General features: G+C 50.5%; 1 protein-coding gene across 1 annotated transcript; it reads left to right on the top strand.

Annotated features, from left to right (window-relative positions):
- Positions 1-1814: 1814 nt before the first annotated feature.
- On the top strand, positions 1815-14341 carry MCM2 (minichromosome maintenance complex component 2). The gene is made up of 16 exons (XM_023935331.2): positions 1815-1919; positions 2374-2561; positions 3098-3273; positions 3913-4176; positions 5198-5417; positions 5667-5874; positions 6558-6692; positions 6878-7069; positions 8137-8230; positions 8763-9013; positions 9268-9394; positions 9611-9723; positions 9860-10102; positions 10889-11071; positions 12272-12427; positions 13273-14341. The coding sequence occupies exons 1-16, from the start codon at positions 1914-1916 to the stop codon at positions 13381-13383; spliced, it is 2667 nt and encodes an 888-aa protein (XP_023791099.1). The 5' UTR covers positions 1815-1913; the 3' UTR covers positions 13384-14341.
- Positions 14342-14595: the final 254 nt, after the last annotated feature.

Genomic DNA, 14595 nt, shown 5'->3' on the forward strand with positions numbered 1-14595 from the left:
GAGCTATTCTACCAACCTACTGATTTCTAGTATTGGGCATAAATTTGCACCATAGGATACCAGCTGGACTCTTTTTTTTCAAGGGTAATTCAGTCCCTAGGGCTCTTCCTGTGCTGTAAGAAGCCTCGAGTCTGCAAAATCCTAGTGGTGTGGATAGACATTCAGGAGTTTGGTAAGGTCACCCCAGTGATCAGCCTGGGCCCCATCTGCATCTCAGCCCTCTCACATACCTGGTCCATGTCACTAGTGTAGTAGAAGGGGCCCTGTTCCATGGCAGCAGCCTGATTTTAGGAGTGGTTTTAGCTGCCCAAGCTCAGGTCTTGTCAAAGAGACTGAGCACCCCAGCTCAAGCACTTGTAGGTGGCACCCAAAGTTATCAGTGGATATCATGGACGTGGCATGTGGTCTTCCAAGAAAGACAAACAGAAAATCTGTCTGTCCATCCAGCTGTCGAGTGCCTGGAGAGACAGTGGCACCCTGTGGTGACACTGGCTCATCACAGTGTGTCATCTGGGCCTTGTCAGACAGCACCACCTTAGCCAGGTCCTGGGCTGCCTTCCCTGAAGGCATAGAACTATTGGGTTGGGAAAGACTGGACATTAGGAAAGAATTCTTTATTAGAAGAGTGCTCAAGCATTGAGCAGGCTTCCCAAGGAGGTGGTGGATTCACCATCCCTGAAAGTGTTCCAAAACCCTGGAGTTGTGGTGCTTAGAGACTTGTTATAGTGGTGGACTCGGTAGGGCTGGATTAACTGTTGGACTCCATGACCTTGAGGATCTTTTCCTACCTTCATGGTTCTGTGATTCTCTGACCTCTAAGGTCAAGCCCATGGTGGTCTCTAGAAACCTACAAGTGGGGGCATCTTGGGGGTGTCTCTGTGTCTGTTTCACTCTGAGCACCAGCCAGCTCCCTGTCATGTGTCACAGAGAAGAGGCTGAGCCACTCTCCTATTTATATCATGATGCTCCTGCTTTGCTATATTGGTATCAGCCTGAATCATCCAGCTGAGCTCCTGGAAGATCCATTTCAGATTGTCAGCTGCCTCTTCAGTCACTTTTGCTTCTGGTGACTCCTGTTTCAGAGTCATTGTCCCACCCCTGAGTCCAGCCAAGAGCAGAAATAGCCTGATACTAAAAGAGTGGTCATAAACCCTTCAGAGAATGCAGATCTCCAAAATCCAAACCACCTGCTGTTAGGCAAGACCCTGTGGCCTGGAAAGAAGTATTCAACCTCCTTGCCAAACATCTGCCCATTGCTTGTTTGTCTCTTTAAATTCTTATTCCAGTCTCTATGGGACAGGTGCTCTTCTTCAGTTCCTCTCACAAACGCCATTTGCTCACTGCACTGAACAGCTGGAGAGACAGATGTGCATGTTCTCCAGAACAGCTCTGATCAGCCCCATGGCAAAAAAACCCAAAACAACAAAACTCAAAAAAAAAAAAAGCAAACCATAAAACAAAACCCCACAGAAAACCCCCAAATGCCAGCACCTCCTTCCCACCTCTTGTAGTTTCAGCGAGAATCAGAAAACAGATGACTGAATTTGGTCAGTGACAAACCCGGTCAAGGCAGGCTTGATTTTAGCTGCCAAAGAGGCAGCCGATAGCACGGGAATTCACAGTGGGATCTGTCCCGTGACTCGGGTACCCGGGAGGAGGAGATCCTTCCAGCCCAGAGGCAAATGTTTGCCAAAGTTTGCCAGTGCTGCCCACCAGCCGCCCGCGCCCCCGCGGCCCGTGGGGGTGGCCGGGGGTGGCCCTGGGTCCCGCCCACTCCATGACCCCGCCCTATTATGCATATTCATAAAGGCGTACCCGCCCATGCTTATCTATTATTCATGAGGTTTCGCGGGCTTTTGTGACCACGTGGGTTAGTTTTCGCGCGGAATCTGGTGGGGCAGGAATCGGCGGTGATGGCGGTGAGCAGCCGGGCCGGGTTCATTTGGGGTGCCACCCCGGCTCTGCGGGCCCCCCGCTGCGGGACACTTGTCACTGCGGCCGTGCGGGGTCCAGAGAGGATTTCGGGGTGGGGGGGAACATTGGGGGTGCCCCCGGCTGTGCTCCCAAAACGCCGAGGGGATTTTCCCGCGTAGCAGCCCCGCAGAGGAGAGAGCCGGGCCGGGGCCGGATCGGAGCCTTTCCCCCGCTCCGGCCGCGCTGCTGCCGGAGGATGGGTTTACCCCCGTCTCGCCCCTCCGTTTTTGGAGGGCCGAATTTCCATTGGCATTTGCGAGGAGGGCTAATTACTATAACTCAGTGGTGATCCATATACCCCCCCTTCCGACCGCGGCCCACAGCGCAGAGGCTTCTGGAGACACCAGCCCCCTCTCTCCCTGCGGCCCCCTGCCCTCACCCTCCCTCTTGTCCTTGCAGGACTCCTCCGAGTCGCAGGCAGCGGTGACCAGCCCCGTGCAGAGCTCCCGCCGCGGCGATGCCTTCACTTCCAGCCCTGGTCGGGACCTGCCCCCCTTTGAGGATGAGTCCGAAGGGCTCCTGGGGACCGAGGGGCTCCCCGAAGAGGAGGAAGAAGGGGAAGAGCTCATTGGGGAAGGGATGGAAAGGTAAGAAAATCGTTCGGGGTGGGTTGTGTCTGGCGATGGGGTGCTGGGGATGTCAGTGCAGCCAGCGATGTGCAGGGAGCTCTCAGGCCTTGTGGGGTCCCTGTGCTGTGCTGGTAGTTGGGGTGAGGGGGCTGAAGAACTGCTGGGCAATGCAGAAAGGCCAGAGTATGGTGTCATTTGAGTTCTGGGAAAACCAAGCAAAGTGCCGGCATGTTCCAGGGTGAGTAAACCAGGATCTGCCTGGATGTGTGATGTGCATTCAGCCCAGCTGTTTACTTCTGCAGGCATGAATTTTGATACTGTTTTACTCAGCAAGGCCTGCCGGCAAGCTGAACTTCACAACACAAAGCCTTGAATGCTGGTATTCCTAACTGTGGTGCTTTAGTGCAGGGCATCTTCCACTGGGAGTGCCTTCCTGCTCAACACCGTTCTGTCCTGCTGCAGAACAACTGTCCTGACAGCTGCCCAGCAGCAATGGAGAGGGGCTGCAGAATTGCTTTCCTGGCCTGATTCCCTGCTCTGTGTGTGTGTGCTAGGGACTACCGCCCCATCCCGGAGCTGGACGTGTACGAAGCGGAGGGCCTGGCCCTGGATGATGAGGATGTGGAGGAGCTGACTGCCAGCCAGCGGGAAGCTGCCGAGCGAGTGATGAGGCAGCGGGACCGCGAGCTGGAGCAGGGCATGGGCCGCATGAGGAGGGGGCTGCTCTACGGTAGGTGCAATCAGCTGTACCAGGTGTGCCACCCTGTGTGTACACACCCAGCTGTGCTTGGTAATAACCTAGCCCTTAGGGGGAGCTGGGCTCTTTACTGCCAGGTTAGTAGGGAGGTCTCTACAGCTCCAGTGTGTCTGGGCTCTTAAAGAAATCACTGGTTGTGGGCTTGGCTGGATTCCCCAGTGCAGCCTTTGGGTTTCCTAGGAGCTCGTTTGGTGACCTCCTAGTTACTGCTGAATCAGTTAGGATCCTGGGCCTGTATCAAATGGTTGGGATTTTACCAGGCATATACTGTAGAATTTGTTTGTGTTGGTGCTCCTGTACAGACTTTTGTGGGCTAGATGGAAGGGCCTTTGATGCACTTTAAGCTCGTTCCTTGGTCACTGCATTAATGGATGTGAATGTGTGCTGTTGCATACAAATTTTTAAATTCACACCCGTAAAGTCTTAGCTATGTTGTAGAAGATGTAGGAGGAAGTCTAAAACTGGATTTAGGCTGGGCCTGGGCTATCACTTGGTTTGTATCCCAGGCTGTGACTGCTTTACTTCCACAGCCTATGCAATCCCACTGTGACTAATCCATAGAGTGGGAATGGGAATCCCAGATCTTGAACAGTTTTTCCTCCCACCCCTTAGACAGTGACGATGAAGACGAGGACCGTCCTGCACGGAAGAGGCGGCTGGCAGAGCGGGCTGCTGAAGGCATGGAAGAGGAGGATGAAGACATGATTGAGAGCATTGAGAACCTGGAAGACATGAAAGGGCACTCAGTGAGGGAATGGGTTTCCATGGCAGCTCCCCGGCTGGAGATCTATCACCGCTTCAAGAACTTCCTGAAGACCCATGTGGATGACCATGGGCACAATGTCTTCAAGGAGAGGATCAGTGACATGTGCAAAGGTATGGCTGGGTCATCGGAGGCTCTCTCTTTTTTTATGTGAGTTATGGTACTTTGTGGTGGTCCAGTACAGAGGTGGATATTTTGCTGCTTGCTCTCTTTGTTCCAGACATTGAATCAGCACTTTAAGAAAGCCTGATGCTGATGGAGATAAATGAATAATGGAAACATGTCTACTGTCTTCTTTGATTCTGGCTGACTAATTAGAAGGCCCCTGGCGTCTGCTCCTCATTAATATTCATTTCGTAGAAATGCTAGCAGAAGAATATGTGGGGCAGCAGACAGTGGTCTGCAAGTTTGTGATCTGAAAGAGACAACAATTGCTTGCTGTCTGCACCAGTTACTTTCTCACACTGGAAACTGGATTATCCAGCAAGGGGACACAAATAGACCTTGTGACTTTAGAAATTGTGTCAGTGTTGCAGCCTTGTATTCTGACTAGGCGCTGCCAGAAGAAACGGTCATTAAGGCTGGCATTGATGAGTTTTAAAAGCAGAAATTGTCACATCTAGGAACAGCTCATGTAGCTGTAGTTGTTGTATTTCTTCTTTATATTGAGCAGAAGCTTGAGCAGTGGAACAGGGTCAGTTTTATGAAGCTAGGAAATAAAAGGCATTTGTCTCATCTATTTCCACAAACATAAGACACAGGAGGTTTTTTGCCAGCCATTCAGCACACATAATGTCTCTCCTATTAACTTCTGTTTCCTTGAGGTCTTTGAGAGGGTTGTGTATTGGGCTGAGGCTTTTGAATTTCAGGAACACTGAGCCTGGGAAGTATCTGTGCAGAACTGGAGAGGAACAATCACAAGCTTGGTATTGATGAAGAATTTGTTAGAGAAATAAATTTAAAAGGGTTTTCCTTTAACAATTTTTAAATTGTTAACCTGTAAATTTCAGGGAAGGTGCAGAGATCTACTAACTGCAGCCTGCAGGATACAGTCTTGTCTGTTCTGGCTATCCTTTGCAAACTCCTTGAGGAGGGAACAGGCTGAAATTACAATTCACCCCATCTTTTTTTAAGAGAACAGAGAGAGTCTGGTGGTGAACTATGAGGATCTGGCAGCCCAGGAGCATGTCCTTGCCTATTTTCTGCCTGAGGCCCCAGCAGAGATGCTGAAGATCTTTGATGAAGCAGCCAAGGAAGTGGTGCTGGCCATGTACCCCAAATATGATCGTATTGCTCAGGAGATCCACGTCCGCATCTCCCACCTCCCTCTGGTGGAAGAGCTGCGGTCACTCAGGTAAGAGCAGAACTACCAGCAGTGGCTGTGGGACTGGCATTAGGCTTTGGGGTGCTCAGGACTCACCTGTGAGCTAAACCTCCGGGTAAGTCTAACAGGATAGCTGAGGTTAGCACAGGAAAGAGTCATACTAAGGATGAACTTTCAGCATCCCTGAGGTAAACTTGTGCCTTGCAGCAAGAGTATTTCTGGAGGGTGTTTTGCCTTCTCTGCCCTGCAGCCATCCAGCATATCTCTGTCTTTCCCCAGGCAACTGCACTTGAATCAGTTGATCCGGACCAGTGGAGTGGTGACAAGTTGCACAGGGGTCCTGCCTCAGCTCAGCATGGTCAAATATAACTGCAGCAAGTGTAACTTCATCCTAGGACCCTTCTTCCAGTCACAGAACCAGGAGGTGAAACCTGGTTCCTGTCCAGAGTGTCAGTCTCTTGGCCCATTTGAAATCAACATGGAAGAGGTAAGAGATTGTGTGCTTGCGTGGATGGGACTGGCTGCTCATCCTGCTCCACTGCCTGTTCCTCATGGCCCTGCTTTGACTCCCACCCTTTGAGCAACTTGGTGTGGAGAGAGGGGTATTCTGCTATATCCAGGGGTCTGTGAAGATAGGTCTGTTTGAGGTCTGTTTGAGTTCTTGACCCAAATGATTCAATTTATCAAACAAAAGTAATTTATTGCCACACTGTAGGTGTTTGGATTGACACTTTTGCCACAGTCATCTTTGTGGTACACAGTTATTTATTCCTATTTTAGAAATGCAGACACAAGCTGTCCAGATCTCCTTCCCAGATTAGTTCAGTCTGTCCTGATCTGTCAGCTAAGGAAACCAGAGAGCAAAATCATTGATGTGGAGCTTCCGACTTTCATTCTTTGCTTTGATACCTTTAACCATCACAAGTGGAGCATTCTTCTCCCAGGAATTGCTCCGGTATTTGGGTGGACAAACACTGTGGAGGCTGAAACACGGTGGTGAGATGCAGCAAAGTGCTTTTCTGTCACCACTATTGTCTATTTTTCCCATGTCCATATTTTTCTTACTGAAGTACAGTAAGTCTTGGAATGGCCCTTCTCTCTGAGGTGCCTGTGAAAAGCCATGCTGGTGCCTGCTGGACTTGCTGGGTCACTTTGATTTTGTTGTTGCAGACAGTCTATCAGAACTATCAGCGCATCAAGATCCAGGAGAGCCCTGGGAAGGTGGCTGCAGGCAGGCTGCCCCGCTCCAAGGATGCCATTCTCCTGGCTGATCTGGTGGACAGCTGCAAGCCAGGAGATGAGATTGTGAGTACATTGTTCATGAATCAGGAGAGCACAGGGTATTTTTAAATTCTGACAGTGACATCATGGGAACATCTATGGGAGCGTGGGGAGGGATTGTCCTCAGATGCATTTGAGCCTTACCTTAAAATGGAGAGGGGGCTGCTTTGTACTGTGCAGGCACTGACACAGCATTTTCTGCTTCCCAGGAGCTGACAGGGATCTACCACAACAACTATGATGGCTCCTTGAACACTGCCAATGGGTTCCCAGTGTTTGCAACTGTGATCCTGGCCAACCACATCGCCAAGAGGGACAACAAGCTGGCTGTTGGGGAGCTGACTGATGAAGATGTGAAAGTGATTGTGGGTCTGTCCAAGGATGAGCAAATTGGGGAGAAGGTGGGTCAGCCTCAGACATCCCTTTTTTCCCTGTTGATAGCTTGCCATCACCCGGCAGCTGGATCAAAAATTGATGAAATGGGTCAGCTGGCCAAACAGTGGTTAAAGGAATCCAGAAATGCCAGTTGTCTCTCAATGGTCTTCTGTAACTCTCAGGCAGCTGTTGATGAGCATCAGTTTTAGGAGGGAAATAAATAAGGAGCCTCCCTTGTACTTCTGGAGGTCAAATTTTCTGTTTCTCCCATTCACTCTCTGAGCCTTCTACATCACAACAAGGCTAGAACACAGGTGAGAGACACTCAGACACTGCTTATATCTGATAAGTTTTCTCTCCCTGTGTCTTAAAAGCCAAGTGGCAGAAGTGTTCTGTGAGGCCAGTGACTGCATCTCCACTCCGCTGAAGGGGATGTTATTGCTTAGCTTAAGTTGTGGTAGAGATTTTAGCTTTGCTTCCTCTCTATGGTAAGACCTGAATCCAATACTCTAAAGAACAAAGCTCCTGGATTGGTGCATGTTCAGCCTCACTTGGGTCAGATTTAATCTCTGTACTGGGGGACTTGGCTCCATTGCCTTGGCTGTGCTGTTGTTACAGTGACAGCTTCAGTTGAGCCAGGAGTGTTTTAACACGAGTAGTCCCCAGCATCAGGTTAATTTCAGAGTCTCCTTGAGGAAACAAGCCAGTTGTTCATAATACTTGACTGTGACAACAATTCACGTGCGGCATAGCCCATTCAAGTATTGTCACGTGCAGTGAGTAAGCCTCTGATCAAGGTCCCCAACTTTACAGGAGCTGATAACAGGCACTTGTGATGTGCCTTATGCACAGCAGGGTTGTGGAGGCAGTGGCAGCAGCTTCTAGCACCAGGCTAAATAATCTGCCATGCCCCAACTGCACCATTTTTGTGAAGCTCCATCAGGCAGTGGGTGGATTGTTACCTTTGAAAAAGCTCTCACGCCCTGGATAATAAAATGGTCTTTGGAGGCAGCAGTATCTTAAGAGTAGCTTTAGATATGGCACCTTGCTGATGTTCATGGTATTCCCTGGACAACTCTGGTTTCCCTTTCAGATTTTTGCCAGCATTGCCCCATCTATTTATGGACATGAAGATATCAAGAGAGGCTTGGCTTTAGCTCTCTTTGGTGGGGAGCCCAAAAACCCAGGTGAGTGTCACTTGTGTCCTTTGGTCCTGCCTCATTCAGGGGAGAGCAAAGGGACTGGGGTTTGTCTGTGCCATTGCAACAGGAGCAGTTAGACTTGTCCGTGTGACTTGGTAAGAGACAAGGTTTAGCAGACTGAGGGATATCTGTGATTGAGCTGGCTGTTTTATCACACTGAAAACTTTAGTTTGACAGTAGAAATGCTATGTCTGAAAAAAGCTCCTGCTGCAAACCCAGGCAAGTTTTTATCCTTCCTGTAGGAGTTCACCTTTAATGCTCCTTCAGAGGTTTGACCTTCTGGCACCCTGATTTGTTATCATCTCCTTAGAAGGATGTGTTAGGATATATCGAGGTTAGAAAGTCTGTTTTACAAAGATGGCTGCCTCCAAAACTGACTTTCTTTCACCCTCAGCTTTCCTGTAAACTGGTTGCTGTGCCTGCTGGTTGCCCTCTCTTCAGCTTTGTGGTGCTCAGGGCAGAGTTGCTGCCAAGCCACGCACTCAGCTGCCACATGGTTTTCCCATTGCTTTTGTAGGTGGCAAACATAAAGTTCGTGGTGACATCAATGTGCTTCTGTGTGGAGACCCTGGTACTGCAAAATCACAGTTTCTTAAATACGTAGAGAAGGCATCAAGCAGAGCAATCTTCACCACTGGCCAGGGTGCTTCTGCTGTGGGCCTCACAGCCTATGTGCAGAGGCACCCAGTCAGCAAGGAGTGGACTTTGGAGGCAGGAGCCCTTGTGCTGGCTGACAGAGGTGTCTGCCTGATTGATGAATTTGACAAGGTGAGCCCAGCTTCATCTCTTCAGGAAGGATTAGCTGTGAAGTGACCAGCTGTAACCTCTGTCCTCTGAGGACACACTGTAACTCAGGGTGATGTCTCCCAGATGACCTAACTGCCTGCAGTTTGCTTAGGCCCTTGCTGTTCCATAGTGCAGTTTGCTGCCTTTCCAGAGCACCTGGAGCTGATTCCCCTTGGTGTGTTTGGCAGTAGGGTATAGACATAGTTTCACTCTAACTTATTTTTGCTTTCCTGTAGATGAATGATCAGGATAGGACCAGCATCCACGAAGCCATGGAACAGCAAAGCATTTCCATCTCCAAAGCAGGCATTGTCACATCCTTGCAAGCTCGCTGCACCATTATTGCTGCTGCCAATCCCATAGGTAAGTGCTGAGAGACTACAGGACCATCTCAGCCTCTCAGCATAAGTCCACAGTCATGAGAGCTGTGGCACAGCTTCCCCTCCCTCTGCCTGGTTCCTTCAAGTCTGGAGCAGAGATCAAGCGAGCAGAAAAGTCTTCAGTAACATACTGGAGGTCTGTCCTTCCTCCAGAGCTCCAGCCCTGGAGCCTGTGTGACCTGGATTGTCTCTGACCCAGGTGGGCGTTATGATCCGTCGCTGACGTTCTCGGAGAACGTAGACCTGACAGAGCCCATCATCTCTCGCTTCGATATCCTGTGCGTGGTGAGAGACACGGTAGACTCAGTGCAGGTAGGGGCTGTGTCAGGAGTCTGAGCGTGTGCTGGGCCTCAGTGCTGCTGTTGGGATGCTCAGCTGCAGCTGCCCATTGATGTTTTTGTGTCCAGTGAGTGTGCTCAGTGTCTGTTGCTGCACTGCTCTCTTGTAGGATGAAATGCTTGCCCGGTTCGTTGTTGGCAGCCATATCAAGCACCACCCAGGCAACAAGGAGGCAGTGAATGGGGACAATAACGAGGTCATCCTTCCCAACACCTATGGGGTTGAACCCATTCCTCAAGAGATCCTGAGGAAATACATCATCTATGCCAAAGAGAAGGTTCACCCCAAACTCAACCAGATGGACCAGGACAAGGTGGCCAGGATGTACAGTGACCTCAGGAAGGAGTCTATGGTGAGAATGCTGAGGAAAGGAGGGAAGAACTGTATGTATCTAGGCTGCAAATCAGCCTGAGACTGCTCCAGCATATGTTGACACATTCTTGCCATTCCCATCACAAAAGTCTGTGCCACTGTTTTGTGAGAGACAGGCAGATCCTGCAGTGTCTGCTGAACAGATGATTCTTCATCTGAGTGCAGAGTCTTGCCTGTTGGTGACGTGTGGACTGATGGACTGGACACATGTACAGTGCCTGCCATGGCAAAGTCCTTTTGTTGTCACCCAGTCTGGCAGGCCCGCAGGAGATGTTTGCATTCACTCAGATCCACATGCTCCTGGTACATTACAGGGAGCCATTAGCTGTAGAAACACCCTCTTTTTTGTCTGTGGGATGTCTCGGGCTCATTTCATGCTCTCCAAGTGAAGGAGGAATTTGTTGAGGTGTAAGGGAGATTTTTGGACCTTGGGAAAACGATACCTTTTCTGATTGGCTTTTTGTTTCTTTAACTCCTAAAATTTGCTGGAGGAAACTGGATTGCTAGCCTTGGAAAGGCCCTAAAGAGTGTCACGGAGTGTCCCCACAACATCCCCTTGCACCGTGCTGATTTCAGATGAACAGGGAAGCTGTGCCAGGCTGTGTGGCTGTGCCAGCAGGTGGCAGAGCCTCCTTAGCCTGAGTGAATCACCCTCGGAGGTGCAGAGAGAGCTCCTGCAGTGTGAAAGGAACTGGATCCTGGGCCCAAAGGCATGTCTTGCCCCGTGTCTCGTATCCTTCAGTAACGTGTTGCCTCCTCCCCTCAGGCAACGGGCAGCATCCCCATCACGGTGCGGCACATCGAGTCCATGATCCGCATGGCCGAGGCGCACGCGCGGATGCACCTGCGCGATTACGTGGTGGAGGATGATGTCAACATGGCCATCAGGGTGATGCTGGAGAGCTTCATCGACACACAGAAGTTCAGTGTCATGAGAAGCATGCGCAAGGTGGGCACCGCCTGAGCCGGGGCTGTGGCTGCACCCCAGGCCCCGTGGGTTCAGCTGCAGCCTCCTTGCACTGCCCTGGCCCTGGGGAGAGACCTCATGTTCTGCAGGGGTCTGTCCTGGCAAGACAGGCTCAGTGCCTGTGTAAGTGGAGTGCTGTGGGTCTGAAGTGTCAAGGAAGTTCCCTGTGTGACCATCCAGGAGCCACTGTGGCAGTCACACTAACACCACCTGAGCTGGGACCGAGGCCACTTCACAGCTACACACACCACATTCACAGTCAGACAAGGTTTCCTTGCCAGCTTGACACCAGGTTTTCCCATAGCAGAGCCTCAAACATCTGGATACTTAAAATAATTTAATCACTGTGCAATAGCAACAGCTCAAGCTGGGTGCCTTTGAGGAGGGATCCCAAACAAGGCACTGTTCCGTGACTGCCTCTCATTAGTCTGTGGTGAGGCAACGTCTTTGTTGGGTCTGAGAAGGAAGTGTACCTTGAGCCTCTGAGTCAAAAGCACTGCCATGTCTATTCTTTTTGACACCTTCCCTGCTATTTTGGCACAGGGCACCTGCTGCTGCTGTTGCCAGGTGATCAAGCCAAGTAGGCAGTTTGTTCACGTTTTTATTGGGCTCTGAGGGTACAGTTAACCACAGGGTTGCACTCACTGGGTTATGTGCAGTCTGCCCTGTTCTCTGAGTAGCAGGGGCTGGCTCCAAACAGCTCTTGGCTGGCCACATGCTGGCATTTATCCACTGTTGAGTGTCTGCCCTCTGTCTGGACGACTCGTGGCCTCTCTCTTTGGCTTCAAACAGCCTGCCAAGTATGAGCGTCTGCTGGGGAGGCACAGGGCAGTCTGGGTTAAGGGGAACGGCTCTGTGCCTTGCCCAGGGCCAGCCCTCCCATGGCTGTGTCCCTGTGAGCAGTGCACTGCTAGTCCCCAAGAGGCACCAGCACTGCTGTGGAGATTCCAGCTGGGAATAAAAGCAGTCAGCAGAGGAGTTGTGGCTGTCAGAGGGCTGCCACTGCATGTGCAGGTGGCAGCTTGGCAAGGCCATTGTCACTTGAGATACACTAAGGGCACAGGTGACAGCAGTGTCATTTGGTTCCCTGTGTGCTCTGTGGGAGGAGGGGGTTGGTTGATGTTGGGCACTGCAGTGTGTCACTGTTGTGATCCTCATGGTTCGTCTCATCCTCCCTCCTAGACATTCTCTCGCTACCTTTCATTCAAGCGAGACAACAACGAGCTGCTGCTGTTCATCCTGAAGCAGCTGGTTGCAGAGCAGGTGATGTACCAGAGGAACCGCTATGGAGCTCAGCAAGACACCATAGAAGTCCCAGAGAAGGATCTGGTGGACAAGGTATGGGCTTATAACCAGCTGCCTCTGGTTTTCTCTGCATCCTCAGAACCAGAGGCATTCTGAGACTTCTAACTTCCCTTCCTGTGTTACAATACCATAAAAAAACTGGTGTTAATCAGTATCATCAGGATTGTCTCCTCTGTGTCTGCTCCTCTTGTTTGGAAGCATCATATTCTTCCCTCTCTGTTCTCATACCCCTGCTTAAAGCTTCAGTGTTGGAATGGTAGATCCTACAGGTGAATGAGAACTCAAGTTCCCTGGCATCTGCCTTTGAAGAAGCAAAAAGCAGAAAAATCTATGTATATGAACTTTTCCAATACCTCCTGAGGCTCACTTGCCTCCTCCTTCACGCTGGTCCAAAGGCTGCACTTCCAACTTGGCCTTTCTGTGCAAAATACTGACCTTGCTTGGCACTAAAGCAGTGTTTGATTCCTGGATTAGTGTTTTTCTGCTCTTTGCATCAGATGTGCAGAGTAACTACTTCCAAAGCCACAGCTTGGTGTTGCCAGGGTGGCCATCCCCAGTCAGATGTCTCCCTTGCGAAACTCTCCTGCTGGATGAGGTTTTGGAGACTTTTGGATAGGAGTTACATTCTAGCTCTGGTGGAAGTAGAAGGAGCTGAGAGCAGGCAGATGCTGAGCCAGCATCCTCTCTTGGCTCAGCTCAGCACTGCCAATGCTCTTTCCTCCTGACCCGCAGTCTCTCCTGCTACTGCAGTTCTGGATCCTGCTGAGCAGAGCAGAGATTGCTGACTGTCCAATTTTATGCAGCCTCTGCTATGGAAAATCACATGGTTCTTACTTTGATTAAATAAACATTTACCTCTCCCCTCTTCCTCCTGCCAGGCTCGGCAGATCAACATCCACAACCTCTCAGCCTTTTATGACAGCGAAGTGTTCAAGATGAACAGGTTCAGCCGGGATGTGAAACGGAAGCTGATTGTCCAGCAGTTCTGAGGCTGGCAGCAGAGTCTGCCACCTGCTTCTGTGAGATGAGACCTCCATCTTCCAGCCCTCCAGGAATGCCACAGACATCCTGAGCCAGAGGGACCAGGCTGCACATCCCCTTGCTTGCTTTGTGCCTTATGGATTAAGGGAGTGCTGAGCTGCTGAAGACCTTGTAAATAGAACAGTATTAAGTAGTTAAATGCCCTGTCAAGTCTGTTTAGCAACTTTGTTCACTATTTTGCCTTGTAGCTAAGCACAGCAGGGAGAGTATTGCTGGCCATATACATGGCATGTTTTCTGTTTGTTTGTCACTAGTTGTTACGGGCTCCTCTGCAGGAGGGACTAAGTGGGAGCATTCAGAAAGCATTATCCATCCCCCTTGGATTGCAAGCACCCTCAGGGATTCTCTGTTCCCATCTCTGGTGACTGTACAGCCTCGTGGGTGATAACTGAAACTGCTTTCAACTCTCCATGAACCAGCCAGCCTCTCTGCTCCAGGCCTTTGCGCCTGACACTTGACATTTCCCCAGGTGCCCACATGGGTTGACCTTGTGCTTTGTTTCTGCAGGGGAGGAGGGGGGAGGCAGAGGAAGACAAGAACTGAAACAAAACATAGCTCCTTTTGATCTTAATGGTGACCTGTATGGGCACTGAAAACTCCTTCAGTACCTGCTGGGGAATCTCCAGAAGCTGGTGTGGAGAGGCTTCCTTTGCCTTAGTGAATGTTATCACTGTGTAGCTGTCAGCAGCTGTGAATTTACAACTGAATCCAAGTGCTATCTTTGGCACTTAAACTGAACACCCTCTCTCACACCCATTTGTTGAGGGTGAAGTACCCATGGTGCTGGTTTTGGGCATGGCAGTGGAGAAGGCCTAAACTGGACGTGTTCAGGGAGGACAGGATGGGCTCAATGTTCACATGCAGTTTTCTTAGTATGTGTGTTTTAAATACATTTGTTTTTCAATACTTCTGCATTTCCTCTTTTGGTAACTCCTGCCACCAAGAGTGGAAGTAAGAGCTTAAGTGAGCAACCTGGGTGCTGCATGAACTGCTCAGCAGTTGTGGGGTCAGGGTTGGGTAGTCACATCTCATGTTTGCACTTAGGTTAGTAGGAGCGACCAGCTCTGGCTCTCAGCTCTAGCTGAGACATCTGTGGACTGATAGCAGGACACAGCTGCCCTGGACCACAGCTGCCTTTCCCACCAAGGACCTGCCTGCAG

This window comes from Cyanistes caeruleus, chromosome 11, assembly GCF_971803275.1.
Source record: "Cyanistes caeruleus chromosome 11, bCyaCae1.hap1.1, whole genome shotgun sequence".
NCBI classification, from domain to species: domain Eukaryota; kingdom Metazoa; phylum Chordata; class Aves; order Passeriformes; family Paridae; genus Cyanistes; species Cyanistes caeruleus.

Excerpts from the sequence above, each read along its gene's own strand:
- MCM2 (XM_023935331.2), top strand. Across the intron at positions 6,693-6,877 it reads GCAAGCCAGGAGATGAGATT|GAGCTGACAGGGATCTACCA; the intron begins GTGAGTACATTG and ends TCTGCTTCCCAG. Across the intron at positions 9,395-9,610 it reads TGCTGCTGCCAATCCCATAG|GTGGGCGTTATGATCCGTCG; the intron begins GTAAGTGCTGAG and ends TCTCTGACCCAG.